This window comes from Argiope bruennichi, chromosome 2 (genome assembly GCF_947563725.1).
Source record: "Argiope bruennichi chromosome 2, qqArgBrue1.1, whole genome shotgun sequence".
Taxonomy (NCBI): Eukaryota; Metazoa; Arthropoda; class Arachnida; order Araneae; family Araneidae; genus Argiope; species Argiope bruennichi.
This window is the reverse complement of record NC_079152.1, coordinates 105,870,565-105,895,733: the sequence shown is the minus strand read 5'-3', so window position 1 is coordinate 105,895,733 and position 25,169 is coordinate 105,870,565. Positions and strand designations below refer to the sequence as shown.

General features: G+C 29.3%; 1 protein-coding gene across 1 annotated transcript in view; it reads left to right on the top strand.

Moving 5' to 3' along the window:
- LOC129956676 (tyrosine-protein kinase hopscotch-like) overlaps nt 1-7,394 on the top strand; it is a 38,374-nt gene extending 30,980 nt beyond the window's left edge. Inside the window, exon 17 of the mRNA XM_056068610.1 lies at nt 97-7,394. Coding sequence (XP_055924585.1) covers nt 97-394 — 298 coding nt within the window. The 3' untranslated portion in view covers nt 395-7,394. The remainder of the gene's footprint in view (nt 1-96) is intronic.
- Nucleotides 7,395-25,169: the final 17,775 nt, after the last annotated feature.

Below are 25,169 nucleotides of genomic sequence, written 5' to 3'. Positions count from 1 at the left end.
CTAGTTTTTTTCATTTATATTTTTGCTACGAATAGTCATATTTCCTTGTCTTTAATCATTGATGCCTACATCTAATTGTATAATATTTTATTTTAGGTATGCTTTAGAGGCAATTGTTGCATCAAAATTTTCACACAAATCTGATGTTTGGAGTTATGGTGTTACATTATGGGAAATTTTTTCATATGGTGATAATCCACAGATTAAAAATGTTCCTGATACAGCTCTTCATGAAGCTTTACAAAAAGGGCAACGTCTTGGATTACCATATAACTGTCCTTCTTTGGTATATGAACTCATGAGAAGATGCTGGGAACTAAATTCACATGATCGTCCATCATTTTCTGAAATTATTGTGACCTTAAATAATATAAGATCTGAATTATGCCCTTGAGCAAATTTTTTTAAGCATTGAAAAAAGCTGTTGAGCATCATATTAGACAGTTTTTATTTTGGAGATACGGTGATTATCAACTGATCATTCGCTCTTTAGGACAGTTTCTCCATCTTTTGAGAAGATCCGATTCTTGAAAATTTTTAAAGATTTGTAGGTTTCATATTTAGAGACAAAACTGTCCTTGATACTTAATTTATGTTGTAAGTATCTATTTTGAAATTTTTGTTGAAAGTTATATAATTTTGTGCATGTTACAGGGGTGTTTGTGCTCCGGGGAAACCCCGGAATTCCGGGGATTTTGAACTTCGATACCCGGAAATTCCGGGGATCGTCTTTCAAAAGGAAGTAGGAATAATAATGAATTATTTATTTTGATCTGGGTAATTTTGTTTGCTTTGAAAGCAGAAAAACGCAAGGTCAGTGTGTGTGGTGAAAACTTTTCCTTTCTTTCTCCAAAGGCAGTGATAATGCGTGAAAAGGGGGAAAAAACTTCTTTTTTGTTCTTTCCTTATTGCGCGTTATGACTCATTCCCCCGGTTCTCGGACATTCTCTTCTGGATTCTTTTCGGCAAGTAGGCGCGCCAGAAAAAAAAGGGAGAGACTTCGTTCGACTAGATGTGCGATAACGTGACTCTGGGTTCAAAGGTCTTATCTCTCCTGGCATGGCGCCAATAAATAGAGAAGGGGGATTTTTCGCCGTATTTGCTATTTGTCATTGATCGCTTCGCAACTTTTTTTTCTCCGCTGTGTAAAATTTTCGTTTCATTTATTGATGCACGTGTAAATTTTTCGTTTCGCTTATTGAAATATTTTTTTATTTATGTACGCAAGAGAATTTCACTTTGAAATTTCAGCATATGAAACAGAAATTACCCCTTAAAAATTCATATCTAATTAGTTTTACAGCATTAGATCCAGAGCTAAGAGGTAAAACCAGTACAATATTAGCTTTTGAAAAATTATCATCTTTTATGTCCCATATTTTTAGTGATAATGAAAAGTCAAAAGTAGAAGCTGAAATAAGGTTACACCAGAGTGATATTGATATCACCAAAGAAATGCTCTACACATCTGATGAAAGTGGAAATCAAGTCAAGTGTACAATTGATAAATATTGGTCTTAAGTTTTTAATTTAAAAGATGATTTCACAAATGATTATAAGTATCCTACATTGGCTAAATTGGTCAAAGCCTGCCTTAGCTGCTTCCATGGCCCATTAGTGGAAAGTGCATTCAACTTAATGGACACACTTGTCACTGACTATAGAACCTCTCTTAAGATTGATTCCCTAGATGCAGTGCAGACTATTAAATATGATTTAATGGCTTCTAAAGAAACCTCATGTGAAAAATATGGCTCAAAAAATCCAATGACTGATCCAATTCGCAAAGATCTCTTACTGAATATGAACAGAAGTTAGAAAACATATCAAGAGGACTTAAAAACATGTATTTCAGATGAGTCACCTATAAAAGTCTCCGAAAAACCTTCTACATTAGCAGAAAAGCAAACTGCTTCTACCTCTGCATGTGCAGTTCTCGAGGAAATTTCTTCAACTGTAAATGAGGAAAATAAAAGTCAACCTTCCTGCAATTATGAAGTTCACCACAAAAGAAAGACAAGCCCACAAACATCAGAAAATAAAAAAAAAGCAGCAGAAATTAGATAATTTTTTTAAAAAGAATTAATTCATGTAATTTAAAATATTTGCATAAAATGTAGTAGTTTATATGTTTGAAAGTTTGTGGTTATTAATTTTTCAAAAAAAGTAATTCATTGAACTTTTATAATTAGGTATTTCAATACTTCATAATTGTAATTTTTCATTTCTCCCCTCCCCCCTTCTCGAACTCCAAAATGCCGGTAGTAAGTCCGTAAAAGTTTCAGGGGATTTTTTGGGGTCCCACAAACACCCCTGATGTTAGCAAAAATCAGTGAAACTCATGTATAACTGATATGTTATTTAAATAAGGATCATCAGTATTTCTAATCTTTGTAACAAGGAAATCTGTGATATAATCATTAATCATTGTTTGAAGGTCTGCATCATTCATTTTAATTTAATTGTGGTCCAAGCACTGGTAATCCTTAGTGATTTTTTATGTGTATAAAATTACTTGTTTCAATTATGTTGCAGATATTTTTTATTAATGAGTAAAATACCTGGGGGTTTTTTTTGTTTGTTTGTTTGTTTATTCATCTTTAAACAATAATTCTAATGCTGGAATTATTGATGTCTTCTCTCTCCTCCTTCTCCTCCTATTTATTCTATCATAGTTTTTGTTAAGTCTATATAAGAATAATAATTCTTTAAAAATTCTACTACAGAATATTTTTACTTTATTCCACCTGATAGAAAATTTTTTACTTGCACCCACTCTGAGCTTTGAAATCATCCACAAGGCTATTTTAAATTAAATTTTGTTCAATAAGTCTTGAATTCTTTTATAAAATAGGATTATAATAATTCTTTAATAGAATAAAATATTTAAGACTTGTGAATGTTCATCTTGTATTTTTAAAAAATAATAATATGTTTTAAGTAATCAATGAAATATTCCAGGCATAAAAAATATTTTGGAAGGGATGGACCACTTATGTTCCTGCAGAATAAAAGCTATTTAAAAAATCAAATGATTTCTAGTGCATTTAAAGAGAAGTGCTTTTTTGAGATTCTATGAAATGGATACTGTATTGATAAGAATTATTACATAACTAACTTTTTAAGAAAGTATTTTAACGGCCATATATTTTATTCTAATAGTCATTGTTTTAATCAGTTGATAGTTTTTATGAGATTATAATAACTTGATATGACTGTGCCAATATATCTTCAAATATATTAAATAGATTACAATTGCATTTTTAAAATATCAAAATATGTATATTAGTCAATCTGATGTTATGCATCTTTATAGCATAGTAAATGCTAATCAATTAGTGTTTGATTACCACAAATTAATTTGTATGAATGGGATTTCTAAACATCTTATAGATAATAAAATAATAAATCTTTTCACTTTCTTGTGTACTAAATATGCAAAAAGAAAGTAATATAATTAGCCATCAAAAAATTTGAACTTCAGATTTTAATGAATCTCCACACTTCGAACTTCCCCAAATCTAAAATAATAATAATAATAAAAGAGCTATGTCAATCATTTTTTGGATGCAATTATTCAATATTTTGAACTAGATGGATAAAATTTGGTATGTAATCTTTACTCTAAATATACAGATTTTTATTAAATTTTTTAAGAAATTCATTCACGGGATGTTTGTCTATCAGTCTAACTGTAAATGTTATGCATTAATAATTAAATTTCATACACAGTTTTAATTCTTAAAGTACATATCTGTATAAAACTTTGAACTAAATTAGTCAGCAAATTAACTATTTGATAGTTTGTAAATCTTGCATGCATATAAATGCAATAATTTAAAAATGTGATAACCTAACTAAATGAAATTCAGTATATGATTTTGATACTAATATTCTTCTATATCAAATTTTGGTTCGAATTTGTTGTCAGAAAGGTATCCAAAAAGCAAATTTGGTTTTTATATTACAAAGCATAAAAATTCATTTATCATGCTCTAAAAATTAAATTTGACTATTTTTTACTTTTATAGCTTTTACTAGGTTCAGTTTTTATATGGGCTGAAAGAGGGTGATAACACCTGTATTAGAAAGTAAGCAAGACGTTTTAGGAGAGATGACTCCCACTGGTTTTAAATCTCATATAACTATATCTCCTTTATTCCCTGCAATAACGTATGGCAGAAGCAATATAAGATGCATAAGTGTAATAAATAAAAACTATTAAACTTTTTTATGTACTATTACACAAACTTCACCTGAAATGTTGTGACTGATAAATGCTCCTTATAATCAAGGATTAAATTATTAATCCATTATAGAATTATAGTTTCTCATGATATTATTTTAAAGATTTCTGTTTGTGTTTTAAATCTTATGGAGTCGGTTTTTGGATCATTGAAGAAGGAATTAAACTGAAAAAATTGAATATGAAATAAGAATGCACAAAATATAGCAGTAAATAGGAAATATGTATATTGCCTGCCTATTTGCTCTTAAAATCATCAAAATTTACTTGCTACATTTCACAAATTATTTGATATAACATTTTTTTTTTATTTATTCTTTTGAATTTATAAGTAGCTCAACAAAAGTTTTTATAGCCCAGTTTTGGTACTCCCCCAAACTCCCATTCAGTTCCTTTGCATTCCAGCCTGAATTCATTCTTTTGATTGTTTTATTTCACTTTTCCACGTTGGCTGGTTTGTGATTTTGGGTATGCTTTCAGATTTCCTTGGCAGAGTCACCTCTGATTCAATGTTTTTTGGTTTTTTTTTTTTAGTTAGAAGTCGCTCATTGAAAAAAGGATACATCAATAATTTGCTTTAATATGATTCAGATAGCTGCAGTTGAAAATGTTGGGCTTTGATAGTTTTTTTTTAAATTGTATTTAATTTATATTATTTGAAAAAAATTGTAGCACCACTTGTAATTTTATTACTAGATTATGATTTAATTTATTTATCAACTCTTTCACCAAGAAAAATTATTCTTCACTGATAACTTGAGAGCTGTTTCAAGGAAAGTAAGAATATTATCACTGATAGCAACTTATTCTTGTATATTGCTCTAATTAAACTTTCATAATGTATTGATGTGACAGCTTAATACAGCAGTTATGTATTTAATACAAACACTAATGATTTCACATTTTTAATTGATTGAAAAATGAAAATTATCTTTATATATATAATATGAGGATCTATGTATCTTTTCTTTTTTTTAAATCTTAGTTGTGAAACTTTTCCTTTTGCCATTTGAAAATTTATCCTTTTTATATAATTTCAAATTCATTTAAATCTTGATAGTTTTATAAATTTGTTTTAATTTTAAAATTGAATTAATTTTGTTATTTATTGTAATTCTATAATATATCAAAATATTTATTTTAGTTTCTCATTGATTAAGAATGTGTTTTGTGTTTTATATTTTAAACCAAATGAGATCTCTTTGCTTAGAAATAATTTTGAATCTTTTCTTAAAAGAAATAATGCCATTTTTGACTCAGATTAGAATTATAATCGTGATTAACTACCTGCAAATATATTGAGACTAAGTATCCAGTTTATGCTTGGATTCGGGATGCAAAATGGACAAAATATTAGAATACATGTATAATTTGATAAAAAAAATAAATAAGAAATAAAAGCAGTTTGCTTTTTAAAAATCAATCAGTGGTGCAAGAACCTTTTTAAAATTCTGAGCCTTGAAATGTGACTTCACACTCTCTTTGGACCAATTCTGTATATATAGATTAAACTGCATGGTAGTAAAAACTTTACTTCTTATAATATTTAAATTTGAACACAGGTGTTAAAAAAAAGCAAGTAAAGTAAAGCTTACTAAATTTGACTATATTTTTGAAATTCAAGAACTTAATTAATTTATAAATGAAGCACCAATGCTAAAACTATTTTATTATCTTATTTCATATTCAATAATAAAGGTAAAATATATTTGTCATTTTTTTATAGTACCTAATGTAACTTTAAAGCTATGACTTATATTTTGAATTAAAAGTTGAGGCTCAGAGAAGGAAACGTGCTTTGCAAAAAATAGATAGATTTCTTTCAGGTAATCTATTTTAACAATTTTTACAGGATAATTCTCTTTATAATTAAGAAATTTGCACTCTCTGCTAGGAACGTTTATTATTCTGAACAATGAACATTTTAAGGCCAAGACATTGCATTAATTTTTGTTTTAGTTTTATAGTGTTTCTGAGAAAATAAAAACTTGAAAATTTTTTACTATGAATATTCTTAATAATATATAAAATCCAAGCATTCTAAAAAAATGCTTCGACAAAGAATATAATATTTTTTTATTCGAATATTTTCTCAAAGTATTGTGCAGAATATGCAGATACTTTCTTTGCCGTCAAAAAGTTTAGGGGGGGGGGGAAAAGAATGTTTGATGATAAAAGAATTCCAAGTAAAAGATTTTTTTTTTGGTGGGGGGATGAGCTACTTTCTGGATCTTTTATTGTTAAAAGTTTATTCGGTTTCCATTTTAAATAACTTTAAGTGATCTTTTTATAGAAATGTTTGATGTTACAGTTGAACTTCATGAACTTTGCCTTAACCTTTGGATGTAAAAAATTTATTTTAGAAATAGTGTAATAAAATAAACATCTAAAACTTTACACTGGGCCATAGATTGAGTTTCATGTATTGCTAGTATTATATAATGAATGTTTCAAATGCTGTAATGATGTCTTATGCTTTTTTTAAAAATTCACTTGATGACCTAGAGTGATGTCCTTGTTTATAGTAAACTTTGGCATGGACTCAGAAATTATAAATATATAATATGCAAAAGCATATATGTTTGCATGCTGTATTTGTGAATCACATTTCCTCTAACCATCTTTTCCTTTGAGTGTAAATTCTATTTTAGCAGATGAAGATATAGGTTCATATAGAACTTCTATCTATTTAGTGTTTGCATTCTTTTCAAAGTCATTTTTTGTTTGTTTGTTTTGTTTGTTCAAAGTGATAAGACAAGTAAGTGAGATCGAAATATTTTCCTCTATTCTATGTATTAATTGTTGCATGCATTTTTATTGCATGTTTATGTGATATGAATATATTTGTAACCATGTGTATTTTATTGTAAAAAATGAAATTGTATTGCAAGCATGTATCTGTATACATGCTTGTCTAGTCAAAACGCAAATATATTGATAATAAGAATTTAATTAGAGGGAAAAAGATATTTCTTACTTTTAAGCATTTGCTTTGAAGTATTTGTTACATACACCATCATGTAAAATATTTCATGTCATCATTTGTTAATATAATGAATGAAAAATAAAAGGCATTGTACTTTAAATGATATTTTAGATAATTTCCTTGTGTGTGTGTAATTTTGTTTCTTACATTTTTTTTAGTAATTATTTCTTCTGTACGTATGAATTTATAAATAAACATCCAACTTATGTTGCAAACAGTATTTTGGTTAAGATTGATCTTCATAATTTATTTTTGTGTCTTACTAGTTTTCTAAGCTAAACTTCAAAAGACATTTCAACTTAGTTATTTATTATTTTAATTTGCATTACAGCTATTTTACATATAAATTTCCTCCATATGTTTCATATAGCATTACTTCAAACCTTCACAGATCTTAGAATTCAAGCCAGAGTTTCAAGAAGTTGTTATATTCGATTTATTATGCGACACTTTGGTTTTATATACTATCATAATAAAATGCATTTCATTTTATAATGTTTAAATTCAGTTGAAAGAACAATTATTGATATCATATGATTTCTTGTTTTGAATAATAATATATATTTGAATAATGATATAGAATTTTTAAATTTATAAACTTTATTTTAAAAGTTAAATAAATAAATCTATAATTTTTTACTTGTTAGATTTCATTTAGGAATTAATAAATTATTGATTTTAAGGCACTAGCTCTTTTCTTGCTCTATTCAGTTGTGTATCTGGCTGACAAAAGATGTTCATAGGTTCAAAAATTAATGGATAGAATGAGATTTAATATAGATGTAATATATACTTCTAGGATGTTCATTCATTAAATTACAATAGCCAGAAAATTATGAATAAATAGGTCTCAAACTTTTGGCTTAACTTATATTCTAGTAATTTATTAGTGTTGCTAAGCGATCAGACAAATTACTCTTTATATTCATGAAGCCAAGGTTCGGTCCTGAATTTTTTTGTTTGTTTCCGTTCAAACTTATTTCAAATAAGATTAACAGTTTACAGATAATTTTTAATATTTTTCATTTTTTTATAAAAATGATTATTTTCTTAATTCTTGAATTATGGTTTAATTTTTAGAAGAAAATAATTATAAATCTAAATGAGATTTTAAAAAAATGCTCAAAATTATTTAAATTAACGATATTTGTAAACTATTGACGACAACAGGATGGAGCTCTTCCACATTGATATATTTTGTCTTACTAGTCACCTTTGATGGCCAGTTTGTTTACCTAGATTATTGGACTTTTAGGCAGCTAATTATTAATATGGGGTGTATTTCTTTAAAAAACATTTCACTTTGTAACTTGATACGATTGAAATACGTAAATTTTATTAAAACAGTTTATTACAAAGTGTATATATTATGAAATAAAAGGGGAAATGAAAATCCAACTAAAGATTATATGATTGGCAAAAGCATATGGTTGAATGTTTTGATGGAGAGTTTGAATCCCATTATAGTATTTAAAAACATTGTTTCAAATAGTACATCGAATGAAGTAAAAATATTAAAATTAAATAAAAAATTGTACGGAAATGAAATTTATATCATAATAAAGGTAATTTTTTCCAGTCTTAAGCTAATACAAAAAGCATTTTTATAAAATAATTGTTTTGGAAGATGTGAGCATCAATTTCCGTAGGCAAATCGTAACGATTACGGCTAAACTTAAAACCATATATGGGCGCCAAAATTGCTATTTCTCGCCAAATATAATCGTGACAATTTTTTATTGCAATAGTGACAATTTTAAAAGCCTTTTGTTAGCACTTATGGTATATACCTAGGATTGCAGACTTTTATAGTCTTTTGGGGCGATTGGCACGATTTTGACGTTCTTGCCGAGAAACCGTGTATTAATCTTAAGTCTTACTACGGTTACTTATGGTCTATTTTTGCACTTAATTGAACCTTTTATTTCTTAATTTCTTTTATATCTTCTTTCTCTGATTAAATATTTTCTTTGGTGACATGAGAAACTATCTTCAGAACACATCTAGTATTTTGCAGCTTTCAGTACTGCTGTAAAAATGTTCAATTAATGAAGCACTCTGAAACTAGTAAGAGGTAGGAATTTCTCTGCACTTTGAAATTCGTATGATTTGTTTATATTTGACTACTGCATTCGAAAATTAGTATTAAGCTCGATTTCTGTGCCACATACATTAGCATTTTATATAGTAGGTTGGGGGGAAAGAAATCCATTATTTTTATATGAGCTTCAAGAGTATATTTAATATGTTTCGGATTACCAATTTTGGTTAAATAGGCACCGCTTTGTTATATAATTTCTTGCCATTCTAAAGGTAGCTTCATAATAGCATAGAAGTCTTGTTTCCTATAGTGGCGAAAAACTCTAGTAATCGATTTTTGCAGTCTTCTTTTCATGTCAATTTTTTTATCACTAAGAAAGCTTTGAAATGCATGAAAAACATGGTGATCGCTAGGTGCCAGGTCCGTACTATATGATGGATGCATCAAAACTTCCCAACCAAGCTCCCGGAGTTTCTGACGAGTCACTATACATATGTGTGACCTGGCATTGTCCTGATGGAATATAACACCTCTCCTGTTGGCAAATTCTGGTTGTTCCTGGTCAATCACTAGCTTCAAACAGTCCAGTTGTCGACAGTAGAGATCCAAATGCAGTGTTTGGTCATATGGAAGCAACTCGTAATAAATTATTCTTTTTTCAGTCCCACGAAATGCACAACAGAACCTTCCTGGCCGTTAGTCTTGGTTTGACCACCGTTTGAGCTGCTTCACCGCTCTTTGACCACGATCGTTTTCGCTCAGTGTTGTCGTTTGCGACCATTTCTCATCCCCAGTCACCATCCGTTTAAGATATGGGTCGATTTCATTGGTCAAGGCTTCGCAAATAGAAGTTCGATCCACAATGTTTTCTTGTGTTAATTGGTTGCCACCCAAAATTAAGCTTCTTTCTGAATTCAGCTTTGTGAAAATGGTTTAAAACTATTTTATTTTTGATCTTTAGCTCCTGGGCGATTCCCCGATTGCTAACATGCCGATTAACTTCGATTATATCTGTGATTTTATTGACAATTTCGACGACGGGCCTACCTGTGCGAGGTGTCTTTAAACATCAAAAATACCTGAACGGAGTTGACGAAACCAAAATTGCACGTAATTGGCTGTTACTGTATCGGGACCATAAGCACCATTCACAATTGCAAGCCGCCTGGCTTGCATTTTCGCCTTTATCAAAGAAAAAATTTAAAATGTACCGAATTTCTCTTTGTTGACTTCCATTTTTAACACCCTGGAACTCACAACTGAATGGACCAAACAAAAAACAGCAAAAGAAATTTTTAGAGCAAAATGTCACCTTTCCAACAAGTATAAATCTGAAATTGTTTGGTCGATACTTTTCAAGATATAGATCACTACAGCCATCTACCGAAAAAATAATGGATTTCCTCCCCCCCCCCCCACCACCACCTAATATATAAAAGTTATATTTTCTAAGTACAAAACGTAATTATATATATATATATATATATATATATATATATATATATATATATATATATAAACATTATTTGTTGTGAAGCATGATGCAGTTTGAAGACACTTTTTGCATTTTTAAATACTTTTTAATATCCATCGGGAAAGTATAATTATTTACAAGCAAAGACGCGGACATTTCGTGTCCGCCACAACGCGTTGCAAAAGCAGAAGTAGGGAAGAAGGGCGAAATAAATTATCCCTCATCTTATATAACCTTAGATTTTGATAGAGAAAATACTTCTTCAATGTGCTAATATATTATTAAGATTCTGATAGGGATTTCTGACGCATGCCAATCACATGTAAGGGAAACACAGGGATTTTTTAAGAAAGAATGTGCTTACTGGACATTTTTACCCCTTCAAGCCGAGCGTGTGAAAATATCGGCGTTTAGCTGACTAAGTACTTTTATAAAGGTTATCTTGAATTAATTAAGTAGAGAAAGTGGAATTGGATCACGAAATAAGAGAATATTTTTAGAATGAAGTAACTAGGAGCTAAATTAAGATAAAATCTCGGAAATTAATTAAATTGAAATTATAGTTAAAATATCATTACATATATATATATATATATATATATTCCTTTTTGATGAAATAATTATTAAAGCATGTCAAATTGTACATAAACGTTTTTGCGTATTTGTAGATTCTAAATTCTTCGTAGATTTCATCTTGTATTAATTAAAGCAGATCCTTGAATCTATTTAATTCATTCTTCGGATCTTCATTGAGATTATTTGCATATATATATATATATATATATATATATATATATATATTACATTTTAATTGATTAGATAGGCAGTTATTTGGTTTAAAACAATTTTATTTCTCCAGTAATCGTTTTTAATGTTTTAAATTATAATATGATATTGCAAATTTCCCCTTAATTATAAAATGATTTTGTAAATAAACAATTGGCAAAACGACTGTTTTCCTTTTATTATTACTATTATTTCCTAAGAGAAATATTCGAATTCAAGAACGCTGTAAAGTTGTGAAATTAATATATATAAATACAAAATAGATACGATTATTAATAATAAAAAAGAGAGGCATACAAAGTTGCAGTTTACTGAGAAAAAAAGAAGTGAACTTCTGTTCGGAAAATGTGCCATCGATCTATGTTATTAGAGAGAGTATTACTGTGTTAAGGTGTTTTACGGCCTTCAAATACTGTTTTTATAAAGGTAATAAAATAACGCACGACGAAGATAAAATATCCTGCCTCACACATTCATGCTCTGAATACAAGCTATTTTATAAACAAAAAGTTATTCTTGCGACTGAATACTCAGGATAAAATTTTATCAGGTAACCTGCATAACTGTTAAAGCAATTATTCTTTTCTTTGCTATTTTTATGAACTTCAAGATTACAGTATTGCAGTTCTTAAATAAGCAACTGAAAATAATTTTTAGAATTATCTCTTCCCTTTTGTGTATAATAAATGACGTATAGCAGGTGTATTACCAGAAAGGTATTACAGTCTTACTGAATGGAACATGACTTCTTTTATGATTTCCCTGGAATACTCTGTTTTATATGCTTTTATATAATAAATAAAATTTTATTGATAACTAATGAATATCAAATTTTATGAATTTCTTTTCATTTCATATTATATCTTAAAAATTGAAAATAATAAATTAAAAGAAAAAACTGCCAACTGCATTTCCTTTATGTAAGAAGTTTGATCATTTAAATAATTTGTTTTGAATTAGTGGGCGTGGTCTCTCCAAAACTTTCTCGCATATTCTCTAATAAACTTGTCATGTCAGAGAAAGCCTCCATATCACTGGGGTACAATAGTTGCGAAATTTTAACTTTTGGAAAAATATTAATTTTTAATATTTTTACTGAATCTATCGTGTCATCCTTGGCGGGTTTTCTGTCCATAAATCTCTTGGCATGCAGTTAATAGTGTCCGAAAATCGAATTTCTGCTCTAAACACGTTTTCCTAAATCGATTGAAACAAAGATTTAATACAAAATTGCACTTATAGTAACATAATCTCATATATAATGTTAAATATTTAAGTCATTGTGCTTTTGAATGATCGTGTTTTTGCTTCAGAAAGTACAGACTAACAAACAGTCAACTGTTTGTTGGTTTTGGCTTAAAATATGTAAAGTGTTTGAACTATATATGTTAAATCTGTATACCGAATCTTATCTTGTTCTCTTTGTTTTGTAGTTATAGTGTTAACTTATATTCGAACAGCAGGGCGGACGAACTTCTGAACATATTTTACTCAAAATTTTGTAGAAATCTGCAGATTTGGTATGAAGACCGTATACCAACTTTCAAGCATCTAGCTCAAAGCGTTTTTGGGTTATTTTTGTCAATGTCAATATAAAGTTAAACATGGCTCATAGAAACTGGTAAACGCAGATCAGTAAAGTATTTTATATTAATTATTAATACTATTATTAATTAAGGTTTTAGTGTAAAAATCCGATATCAAATTTCATTTGTCTAGCTTGAAACAAAATGGAACATTTTTGAAGTGTCTTGTTTACAATCAGATAGATAGATAGGCATAATAATTTAAAAAATATATATGTTCAATCTCAGGATGCTTAAATCGCGAAGATTCATTAAAATTTAGAAATCGAATTTTTTGACTACAATATCTTCTCTTAGTACACTTCTTGAAAGCGTAAAAAAATAAGTACATTTGATTAAAGGAAATATCCAATAGTAAACATATTAATTTTATGGTTGTTTTAATACACAAGGTCTATAATTTCAATATAGGGTTTTGAAATTTCATTAAATTTCGCCTTTGAAAAATATGAGAAAATGGTTTATGACATTATTCAGTTCAAGGATTTTAAGATTGTGGGTCACAAATTGGCTACTCCGACCCACCGGAAGGCACACGTAAAAACTTGAATGACGGACCGCAGCAACAGTAACACAGATGGGAACTGTGGTTGAGTCCTAAGGGCCATCACCGGCCACGGTACAACCCTTCCCTAAGGAAGTACGTCCTGTCATCGATGAGAGGATCCAGACCCCCCCCCCACACACACACCTTTTCGTGTACCCACAAGGGTGATGAGAACCAACCACCATGCTAGAAGCTTCTCATCCTGAATTACGAGGTCTGCCCCTTCCGTGGGACTGGGTCACAAACTAAGTTAAATGTTAAGAAAAGTACTGAGGGAGGGAGGACAAGACTGAGAACTTTACATAGAAAGAAACAAGCAAAGAATTGCAAGCTTTCATAAAATTTTCTGAGCAATTTGAGTTCATGTCGGCACTGATTTTGTGAACGTTTTAACGAACAAATAGATAATTTTTAAAACATTGGTGACATTCTTATAAAGCAATCAGACATTCAAAGTTGCATGCCATTGTACTAAGAAATGAGAAATCTTTATTTGATGGATTATATGGCATTTTAAAATGTTATTTAATGTAAACGTTTCCTAGTTTCAAAAGCAATTTTTTTTTTCAATACATTGGTTTTATTTGATTTTTACTAGGTTAATAAATAAAAAGATGTGAAAATACAAAAGCAAAAGTATGCATAAGATCATTGATCATTCATAAGTATAATCTTAATCTAATGATTACATTTCCGTGCTGAAAATGTAAATTAATAATTTTGAATTCCATTCATTTGTGAGAATTATTAAAATCTGATCTGTTTCTCAGTTTTAAAAATTCGAAGTTCCTGTTATTTATGTCTGTAAGTTACAGGAAATCGGATAAGAGAGACTGATTAAATTTAATTTTCTTTATTTATGAGGCTTGTTTGATTCAGCGATGCATAATGCAAAAGAAAGCATCGTTTTTTATTTGCTTATTTTATTATAAACTGTGTAGTTACATGTGTAATAATCTTCTATTATGCCTAAGAATTCGTATTTCTTTTGATTTCACATCTCAATAATAGCAGTATCAAAGTAGCTACGGATATTCTTTTCTATTAAATAATTAATAGTTTTTAAAATCTTAGTAATGAAGAAAGACGAAATGGAATCAAATCGCATTTCTCAATGTCAGTTACATGACCACTATAACCACACGTCATCTAATATCTAAATGCAACCTGCTGAAATGCCGTATGGGTTGTCATCACGTTCTTTCTCATCTTGTAAAATGCTCATTAGTTTAAAAAGAAACGGGGGGGGAGTGAAGATTTGATTTAATCATGTGTTATAAGGGCATAAATAGATTCATTAGATTGAATTCTGCAATCTTTAGTCATCTCCTTTCAAGAATTGCTAAACGCACTCCGATTGAATATATAGATGCTGCTAGTAGATTCGATAGAAAAAATGGAAATGAATATTTGCAGAATCTTACTGAATGGTTTTAAACTTGAGAGTCTAAACATATAGTAGAAAATAGGGAATGGAAGTTCAAATTAATGGAAACTGAGTATAAATAACTCCCTATTTTTGGCATGCCATTTGTCCGAAACAGCTAAATTAAAGCAGGTAGTTATCTGAACAAAGGTTAGTTATGTATTCTAAGGTTTAAAAAAAAGGTTAGCTAATTGTTATTAATGAATATTTGATACTCGTTGGAAATGAAAACTCATCATTCATTCAAATCATTGTAATGACTACTTCGTCAAGAAAAGTGGTCTTTTCCAATACGGGATCCATAATTGACTGAATGCCAGTCGAACCGAATTAGGTTTTTACATATAATTTGTTTAAAATTCATTGATTTAATAATTTACATTGTTAAAAAAAGCATTTCTTGATTTTTAGAATTGTATTTTCTAGATGGACTCTACACCTAGAGTTCATCTAGAGCGTCGAACTATTATTCCAGTTCCAGTGTGTAAGTTTTGCTATCTAACTACAGTTCAAAGCTACGAAAAGTTTTCCTATTTCTCTCTTTTGAAGAGTGTCCCAAAATTAAAGCAAAATTTGAATTTGCCACCATTCGTGCAGTAAAGTGTTGGCAACCCTATTGAAAGAACCATTTGACTGCTGATCGTTTAGGGTTAGTAAAAATTGAGCGTTACACGATCGAGAAACGTGTTTTCATTGTTAAGCAATATTTCAAAAAGAACGAATGTCTCTCGGCCACAGTTCGAAAATTTGAAAATTGGCCCCCAAGATCGTGTGATTTAACACCATTGAGATTATTTTTAGTTATTGGGGGTTATTTGAAATCAAAAATCTATGCCTAGAGCTCAAAAGTGCGCGTGCATTGAAGGAGGAAATGCAACGCTGCATCAACGAAATTCAGCCACATTTATGCAAAATGGTCATAGAAAATTTCGACAAAAGGGTGCGTATGTGCCAGCAAAGCCATGATGGTCATTTTTCCTATGTATACATAACCCTATCCTGTGTACTTTTTACGATCTAATAAAAATATAACTATTTAAAGAAGAAAAAAAAACGTGTTTTTATTTAATTCAAATCTTGCACTAACACGTTGCTTTATTGTGTAATGCTTCATTTTTATTAACCCTAAATTATCAACTGTCAAATGTTTTTTTTTTTTTTTTCAATAGGGTTGCCAACACTTTACTGCACGAGTGGTGGCAAATTCAAATCTTGCGTTAATTTATAGACACCCTTTATCTTCAAAATAGAAGTTAATTTAGCAAATTATCAATCAAAAAAATAAAAATAATGAAATAATTTTGTATACTATTTGATTCTTTGAGTATTTGTCTGGTATATAATCAAATGACTGGAAATTTCTTAATAACGTTTGATTTATCAGCATGTGCTTTATAAACTTTTAAACCTTGTGTTGATGCACTATTACATCGCTGAATTTCGGTGCAGTTATTTAAATGATGGATTGTTCTTTTCATTTTATTACAATAGCAATATTTTTAACTTTCATGTGATAACTGAATTAGCATTGTTCGAAATTTATCTTGTTATTCCAACATAACAGTAACTAATCAAACCTAACTTGTGTTTAAGAGAAAAACATAATATAAAGATAAAACGTATTCTCATGTTCAACCCTTTACATTGTTAAAAATAGGACACCATCTGTGCCTTCTCAGTACATAATAGAACAGCAGCAATTTCTTTGATCTTTCCATGTCTGATTATCTATGCCTTAGATTAAAGATCGAATTAGTCTCTATTTTCCCAGTGTCATTTGCTTTCTTCCTCATTGATAAATCTTATCTAAAAATAAAATTTTTATCCTAATAACAGTCCGATAAAAGCAGTCCTAATGCTGATAATGAATTTCGTTTTCTGTAATCGTTTAAAACATAATATGACATTGTAAACAAATATAAACATTTTACATTTAACCATAGTAACATTAATGATATTAGGATTGAGACACAGTGATTACAAAAACGTCCGTGATGTGCAAATTTAGTATAAAGCAAATCAACGATAACTTCACTTGAATACTCTATTCACTTCAATAATCCCTGAAATATTCATGCATTTATATGTTTAAAATAATAAAGAAAAACAATGATCTAGTCACCCAGCTCATTCCGATTTCGTTATTTTTTTTTTATTTCACATGATTTTTATGTTTTTATTTCACATGATTTCTATACAGGGTGTCCCTAAAATGTGGAACGAGCGTTTATTGCCTTAATTATTGCAGTTAGACATATATATATCCTCCAACAAAGTTTCATTAAATAAAGTAGAGTATTGTATGAACAATTTTTGGATTTTGTGGAAATCTATACTTATATATAAAGCTCAATGTGTGTGTGTGTGTGTTGGCGCTCTACAGAAAAGACCATTTGACCTACAGCTACCAAATTTGGTACGTGTATACCTTGGAGATCGGGAATGTGCACCTGGGGTCCCTTTTTTTAAAATTTTAATTAGAATTTTAATTATTAATTAAAAACTAACTTTCCCGCCAAAAAATCCTTTTATTTTCCCCACCGCCAAATGAGAAAGGCTTCAGTTTTTTTTTGTTTTTTTTTCAACAGCAATGAGGCTAGGGCTAACATTTTTCGGCCGATTGTTTCAAACAATTCTGTTTATTTTCTTAATGTTTTATGCATTTAAAATTAAACATTGTTAATTAATAGATCTTTCAGATTCATTCTGTAGTACTTTTGAATTAAAATAAAACAGATTAAAGGAAATTAAAAATTTCTAATCTACATAGCGTTACCCCAACTGGCGTAGAAAAATTCACGCATTTGCGTTGCCGTAACTGGCGTTGAAAATTCACGCATGCGCATTCTATACTGATTGTTTACATTTCAACGGAAGCGGACTCGATTTAAATTATTTTTAGGTTAGTTGTATGCTTTTGTAATTAAATTGTATTTATGTTAGTTTAAGTTCATCGTTTTTTAAGCAATTTTTAACCTGTTTTCGACCGATTATTTTAAACGATTCTGTGTATTTTCTTAGTGCTTGAAGTAAAAAATTAAACATTGTTAATTAGTATACCTGCTCAAGATGAATCTGAAAAAATTTTGTTGACAAATTCTTGAGATATTACATAAATTAAGAACGATATTCTTTAGTGCCCATAAGGTTTAAATGCTCAGTAACTCTGTTTTCAGTAATCATATTACAAAAAAAAAATGCTTTGTTTCAGTAAAAAATATTATTATAATAATTGCAGATTAATCATTTCCACTTTAATTTAAAGCATAAATTCTACGGGAGCTAACAGAAAATTGGAGAGATACAGATTATTTTATGACTGAAGGCCTTTATAATATTCTGAGGGAATTTGAGGTTTTAAAATATTTTAATGAAGCAGCTATTAAAGTAGGAATTACATAAAATAGTTGATTATTAAAATTTTAACGAGCATTAAGATTGGCGAACCAGCTGGTCACCAAAGGCGGCTAGTTAACAATAAAAGGTTAGGAAATTAAATTTTTATACAGTTCCCTTAGTACAAAAGTGTCAATAAGTAAAATGCTTCAGTTACTTTCATCATAACCTTATTTACAAATTTAGAGAGATTTGTTACAAATCTATATGGAAATACTCAAATTTCGAAATAAATATTCATTTTTTAGAAATCTGAGAAATTTGACACTTAAAATGTCTCGGAGAAGTAGCAAAACACCAAAAAAAAAAAAAATTTGCTTTCAGAAGTGTGTGTGATACTAAGCTTTTTAAAAGAATGGCATGCTTTAGTAACTTTAAATGACTTTAGCAACGAGTAACATTTCGAAGTATTTTTTATTTGTATTTAGGATAATCGTATAGCTGACCTAGCTGCATCGAACGCATCTTTCACGTTTCCAAAACGTCGTTTTTCGAATTTACAGCACCTTTCTAGAAACAAAACACAAATTGCATCTGCAAATGATTTAGCGATTGCAAATTACAAGGGTTTTCTTTTTACTTTCCTAAAGGAAGAGGATGTGCTATACTGACACAACTGACATTATTGGCTTATTTATTTTTCAAGTTACCCTCCAGCTAGAGTAAATTGGTTCAGAACTGCTTATTTCAAAACCAACAACGTAAATAATACGTCAACGTAATTACTGCCATTCGTGGTAAGATGCAATTAGATCATGATCAGCTTTTAGGGCTTTACAATGGGATCCTATTTCAGATGGAATCAAAGCTTTCTTTCCTCGGAAATGTAATCAGACGAACATCATTTTAATCGTAATGGAACCATCAATCGTCGGAACGATCTCTTTTCAAACAGAAATAAATAATAATTCTTCATACAAGAAGCTAATCATCAGTAACAATTTTCTATAACTGCGTGATGAGGCATTTTTAGAAATTCTTTGGTCAATCCTATTTTGTACAATAGTGTGCCGAATGGCCCCATATATATATATTTAGTTAGTTTTGAAATACATTATGTCTGAATTCTTCTGCTTTTGATAGTACTTTTACAAATCCAATAGCAACTAGATGGTATTCCTCCTCACCATATGTGTGTTGTAAGACGAGGATTAGATGCTGAATTCCTTTATAGATGAAGAGGCTTACAAGAATCTATTTAGTTTTCTTCTATATCACCTTATTTAACGTCTGTTCACTTTTATGTGTGGAGTTACTTGCATTACACTGTGTATAACATGTAGAAACCTCTTTCACATTATATAGAAATCCCATAGAAAATGTAAAGTGAACCAGTGTTTTTGAGAATTTACTGGAAAATGGACGGTGGCTGACGGCAGGGGACTTTTGATGATACATTTAGATGTCATTAATTTTCATATGAAATAAAAATTGGCAAATATTGATGCTATGGTTCTAGCTGGGGGATTAACTTTTTGGTTTTTACCAATTATTTTAAACTATATGACCACCTTTTACTATCAAATAGTTTGTGAGATTAATGGTTGCTAAAAATTAAATATTTTAGGAAACTATCTTTTAATTTCCTCACCAAAATATTTATACATTATTAAACATTTACGGCATGAAATTTTCACATGCCATTTTCATATTTTTTTTCGGGGGGGGGGTCCATTTATAGATAACTGTAATATTTCTTCTATTTATTATTTTTTTAAATATTGAATTAAATAAAAAAAGATTATGTCAAACTTTAGTAATTTTGCTCGATTTTGCTTTGCAATTTCTGAAATAACTATTGCGAAAAAGGATTTTATATGGCAATCCAAAGTGCAAATAGTGATGTGAAAATAGTGCAAAGTAATCCAAATAGTGTAATTCAAAGTGTAAAATGCAAGTGATTTTGGTATAAATATTATAGGATGAATCGTTTAAGTTTCGGCGATTTTCAAGTCAGCCTTTTTAATGTAAGATCATATAATATTACCGAGTCCTTTTCCTATCGATGAGGGAGTACTAAATGCCTTTGGCGACAAATTGATTCGCCAGGAATATTGTTATTATCAGGTGAGAATATGATGTTGTTTTGGTTAGGGGTTTTTGAAGTCGAAATTGCGTAGACGATGAATAAAGCATATATGGCAATTTTCATCATCATCTTTTAATCGCATATGTTTTTTTACCTGCTTTTACCAGTATTGCATTATTATTATGTATGCTTCTTTGAAAGCAGATGCGTTTTTAAAAGGTTGACGTAGAACTATGACATCATAGCTGTTATTTTATCTCAAAATCGGTCCAGCTCCAAAACTTCGTTTGCCAGCTAGAAAAATTGAAAATGAAAGTTTTAAAAAATTATATATATATATATATATATATATATATATATATATATATAGAGAGAGAGAGAGAGAGAGAGAGAGAGAGATATATATATATAAAGACCGATAGAGAAGTCTCGTGATTGTTTCAAACCAGTTTAAACTGATTAATGACTTAAATTAATTAAGACAAATAATGACTTAAAAATAATAATGTTCTCTCATGATAACTTGAAATTTGAGATTAATTTTTTTTTTCAAATTTATTTTTATTTAAATAGTATAGACATAACTTCAGGTTCATGATTCCGGCAAATTATCCGACATTAAAGTTGTTATTTTAATTGCTTTACATATGCTTTTCTCACTGTGTACATGAACCTTTCCAAGGAAGATCTTCCTCCGTGCGATAATATTTTCAGAAGTTATTGCGGAAAAGTACCAACATTAACTTATTATTTTAATTAATTAAAATTCCAGTTAAAAATTAAAAAAAACGCTCCGAGATGTACATTTCCATTTTCCAGATTATATATTGTACCAAATTTGGTAGCTCTACACAAACACCAACACAAATACATACACGCATGCATGCATTCACGTACCCACGCACGCACGCACACATTCATCTTCATTATTTGTATAGATATAAAACGTTTGGCCTCGAACACATTGATCTCCGATATTTCTGCTTGGTACCAAATGATATCTAACTATTTGTGTGTCAAATGATACAATATATCAAAATGCATTAATAGTGAATGAGTTTAAATTATCTTAGAATATGTATTATCTGTGCACCATACAAAGTAGTAAAAACATTAAATCCAACACAAATTGTTGAGTTTATCCATAAATTTAAAATTAGAAAGTTGACATTTTGTTTGAATTTTTATCACAAAGATGAACTATTATATAATAATGCTTACTTATCGCAAATATTAGGATTTTTTTTACAAGAAAAATATTATTTTCAGCTAAAGTAGATCTTTAAAACCATTTAAATAAAAACAATACAATAAGAAAGAAACCAATATTTATTATACGGTAGAGCTAATGAATATTAATGTAAATATCTCATTTTTAAATGATATGATTAAGTTTTTGACACAATTCCGATCCGTTTTTTCACGATCGATCTAATTTTCATTAGATCGTGAATTTTATTTCTACGGCTGAGGGGAAAAACGCCTACAATTTTTATAAACTTCTTTGATAAGATTATTTATTATTTCACAATAAGTTATAGATTTTATGATTGGTTACTGGAAAGCTTCATTACTATTAGACTGAAAGAAAAATTTTGTTTTATGAGTTCTATCCATAAATTTGTTGATCCACTGAGAGATTGTCGATCCATCCTTTCCCTACGAGGAGAGTTAGAATATGCTCTATATTTGTCCTCATAATCATTCATGCAAGAGATACAATATAAACACAAAAAGATCACTTAAATGACGGTTTCTTTTTTTAATTCGACTTTCTCAAAAAATATCAAACATATCTGTTTCATAACTTTTCATTGGGGAAAATTACCTTTGGTCGTTTACCCCAAGACATCGTTTGTTTTGAAAGCTCTAATAAAGGAAATTAACCTATTTCTTGAAGCTGGGAAATCCCTTTTCGAATAAATACAGTGCAGATTGTTTTCTTGCAACTAGTTGTTTGTATTTTTTTCGCTCGAGTATTTTCTGATTGTTTTTTCAAAATTCTTTTTTTATCTGTGAATGAAAAGGTTTTAAATTTATATCAAGCTTTTATTCTTTCACAAAGTACTCAACTTTTATTTGATCTATTGGAAAGACATTCAAGTTTAAAGTACGTAACCTCGAAAGAAAAAAATCTTCTAACGTCCAAAATGTATAATTCCCATCGTGTATGTAATTTTCTATAACTCTCTCCCAAGCAACTTTCTTGTTTTTCTTTTGAAAAACTATTAGTAGTAGTATTATTTTGATTCAAGAGAATCAATCATTCACTACAGTTTTAAAACTTTAAAATTTGACTAAAAAAATTTTTGCTAAAAAGATGCTGTTGTTATTTAAACAATTAGTAATCTGAAAAATGGCACAATTTTGTTCTGTGGATAAAATGAAGATATTTTTCTTCGCAAAAACATTAAACTTCTCTGTAATCAATTGTGTTGCCCAAGTCCGAGCATTATTCCACCAAAAGATTGCGTACTGACTACGTAAGATCATTTTAATGTTTAAACCTCTTTTAAATTATCCAATCTATGGCAGCGATGTTGGCAGCAACGACTTTGCTATTTTCTAACTGTTCATTATAAAATATACTTCCTTTATTCAACAATATGCAAGAAAAAAAAAACATTTTTTGCAATCTCATGTTTGCTGTGGTAATACTCTTCAATTTGGGATTCAGTCATTTCCTTTTCTTTTCGTACATTCTTTCGTATTATCTCTTCTATAGGTAGTCAAGATGCGTCTTAAAAATGGGTTCATCTAACCTTGTGTAAAAAATAAATGGGAAAATTATGATTGTGATTAATGATTTCCTCTACCTGAAGTGTTTCAACATGCAAAGAACAGCTAATAATTATATCTACATGAATTTTTTTTCTGGGACAAATGCAAAAGACTCAATTATGGTATTGAGGCGAGATTTCTCGTGAGACTCGCAAATTAGCAACATCAGACATGGCTTTTTGTTTCAAATGTTTCATTGGTGATGATTGAATACATCGAACTCTCGGTTATGGCCCGACTCTTGATATACAAATCTGATTTGATCATCATCTTCAACTTATCGTCGATTTAGGTTATAAAGCCATATCAGGTTTGTCTAACAGAGTGAAAGTCACTCAAAACATTTTTTAATCATCATAAGTATTGATATTCATTCATAACTTTCGAAAACAAAGAATAAATATTGTAGATGGATTAAGCAATATTTCTATGAACCTGAAATTTTCTCCCTTATAATTAATGGTTTTTAAAAAAATAATCTGTAATTTGAAAAATTTGCAAGTTCCTTACAAAATTTCCGAGAAAGCACCTTGAGCACAAATTTTTCAGCTCACAAACGGCCAATAGAGTGATTGGTTCAGATATTTTAATTTTCTTTCCGAATATAAACATTTTGCCGTCTCTATATATTTCCTATTTCACACCTTTATCCAGTAACTGATATAGTATTAACCAATTTAAAATTTGTTTTTAAAAAAGTGAGAGAAATATTAAAAGAACTTGAATTGAAAAAATACCATTTATGGCTTCATCGTATATATAATTGCAATGGATGATTAGGATTCTTTTATTACTGTTATAAAAATGAAATTCAAATTATCTAAAAATGTGTGAAAAAAGAAAATCAAATATAAATAAGAAAAAAAAGTCAGTCAGAAATATTTGTAAATATTTTTATGAAATGTAACAAGGACCCCGAATATTGTAAAATTTCGGAAATAGCTCTATAAAGACTTGAGTTCGTTCTAGAACATTCCATGTCTTATTCTGGGAGCTATAAAATCGGAGTCCAGTAGACGAGTTGGCAGACTTGAGTTGATAGAGTAGTTAGGTGAAGGCTGTCTTAGGACAGTAATTTACTCTCCAAGTACTTTCTGCTGTTACGCTGGTTTATTACCAAATTACAGCTTATGCATTGTTATTTACTGCAAGTATTATTTTTGTGTATACTTCATCTGTGTTTTGTTACTTGTACTTTGTGTTTTCATGACAAATAAAGATACATTATTTTTTACTGAACCTGAGAGAATTTCCGTCGTAGAATCTTTAGAACGATTTGGAATTTTCCTTAACAATACCCTTATATATTTTTATCATCATATTATTAAATTTCAAGCAAACTCTTTCAAACTTTCTAATTCAGTTAAAAGTCGCGTTAGTATGGTCTTGTTTCTTCCAAATGAATGTAATTTCCTTATTAATGTTTATCTCCTCCAGGTAAATATTTGTTCATTCCAAATGGTAATGATGGCACGAACACTGACTCTCAAACAAATATCAAATATTGAATAGAATATTATAAGTTAATATATTTGCTAATTAATTATAATATGTGGTGAATAGGATAACCAGATTGTACACCTATAATTTTATAAAGCAAGACAAAATCTGCGTTTGATGGAACAGAAAACAAGAAATAGAAGTAAGAAAATTTTTTCAAATTGCCTAGTTCTACGGAGCAGGAAGTATATTAAACTAAAAATATAAAGCTGAACGAAAAGGAAAAATTTTTCATGACATTTTCATTGAGAGACGAGATAACGCTCTCAATTGGACTTGGAGATCAGGCTTAGCATTCGTACATGTTGATCAATTTTCCACTGGCAGATGAACTTTTATTTATTTATGTTGAAAATTTTCATTGCTTTATG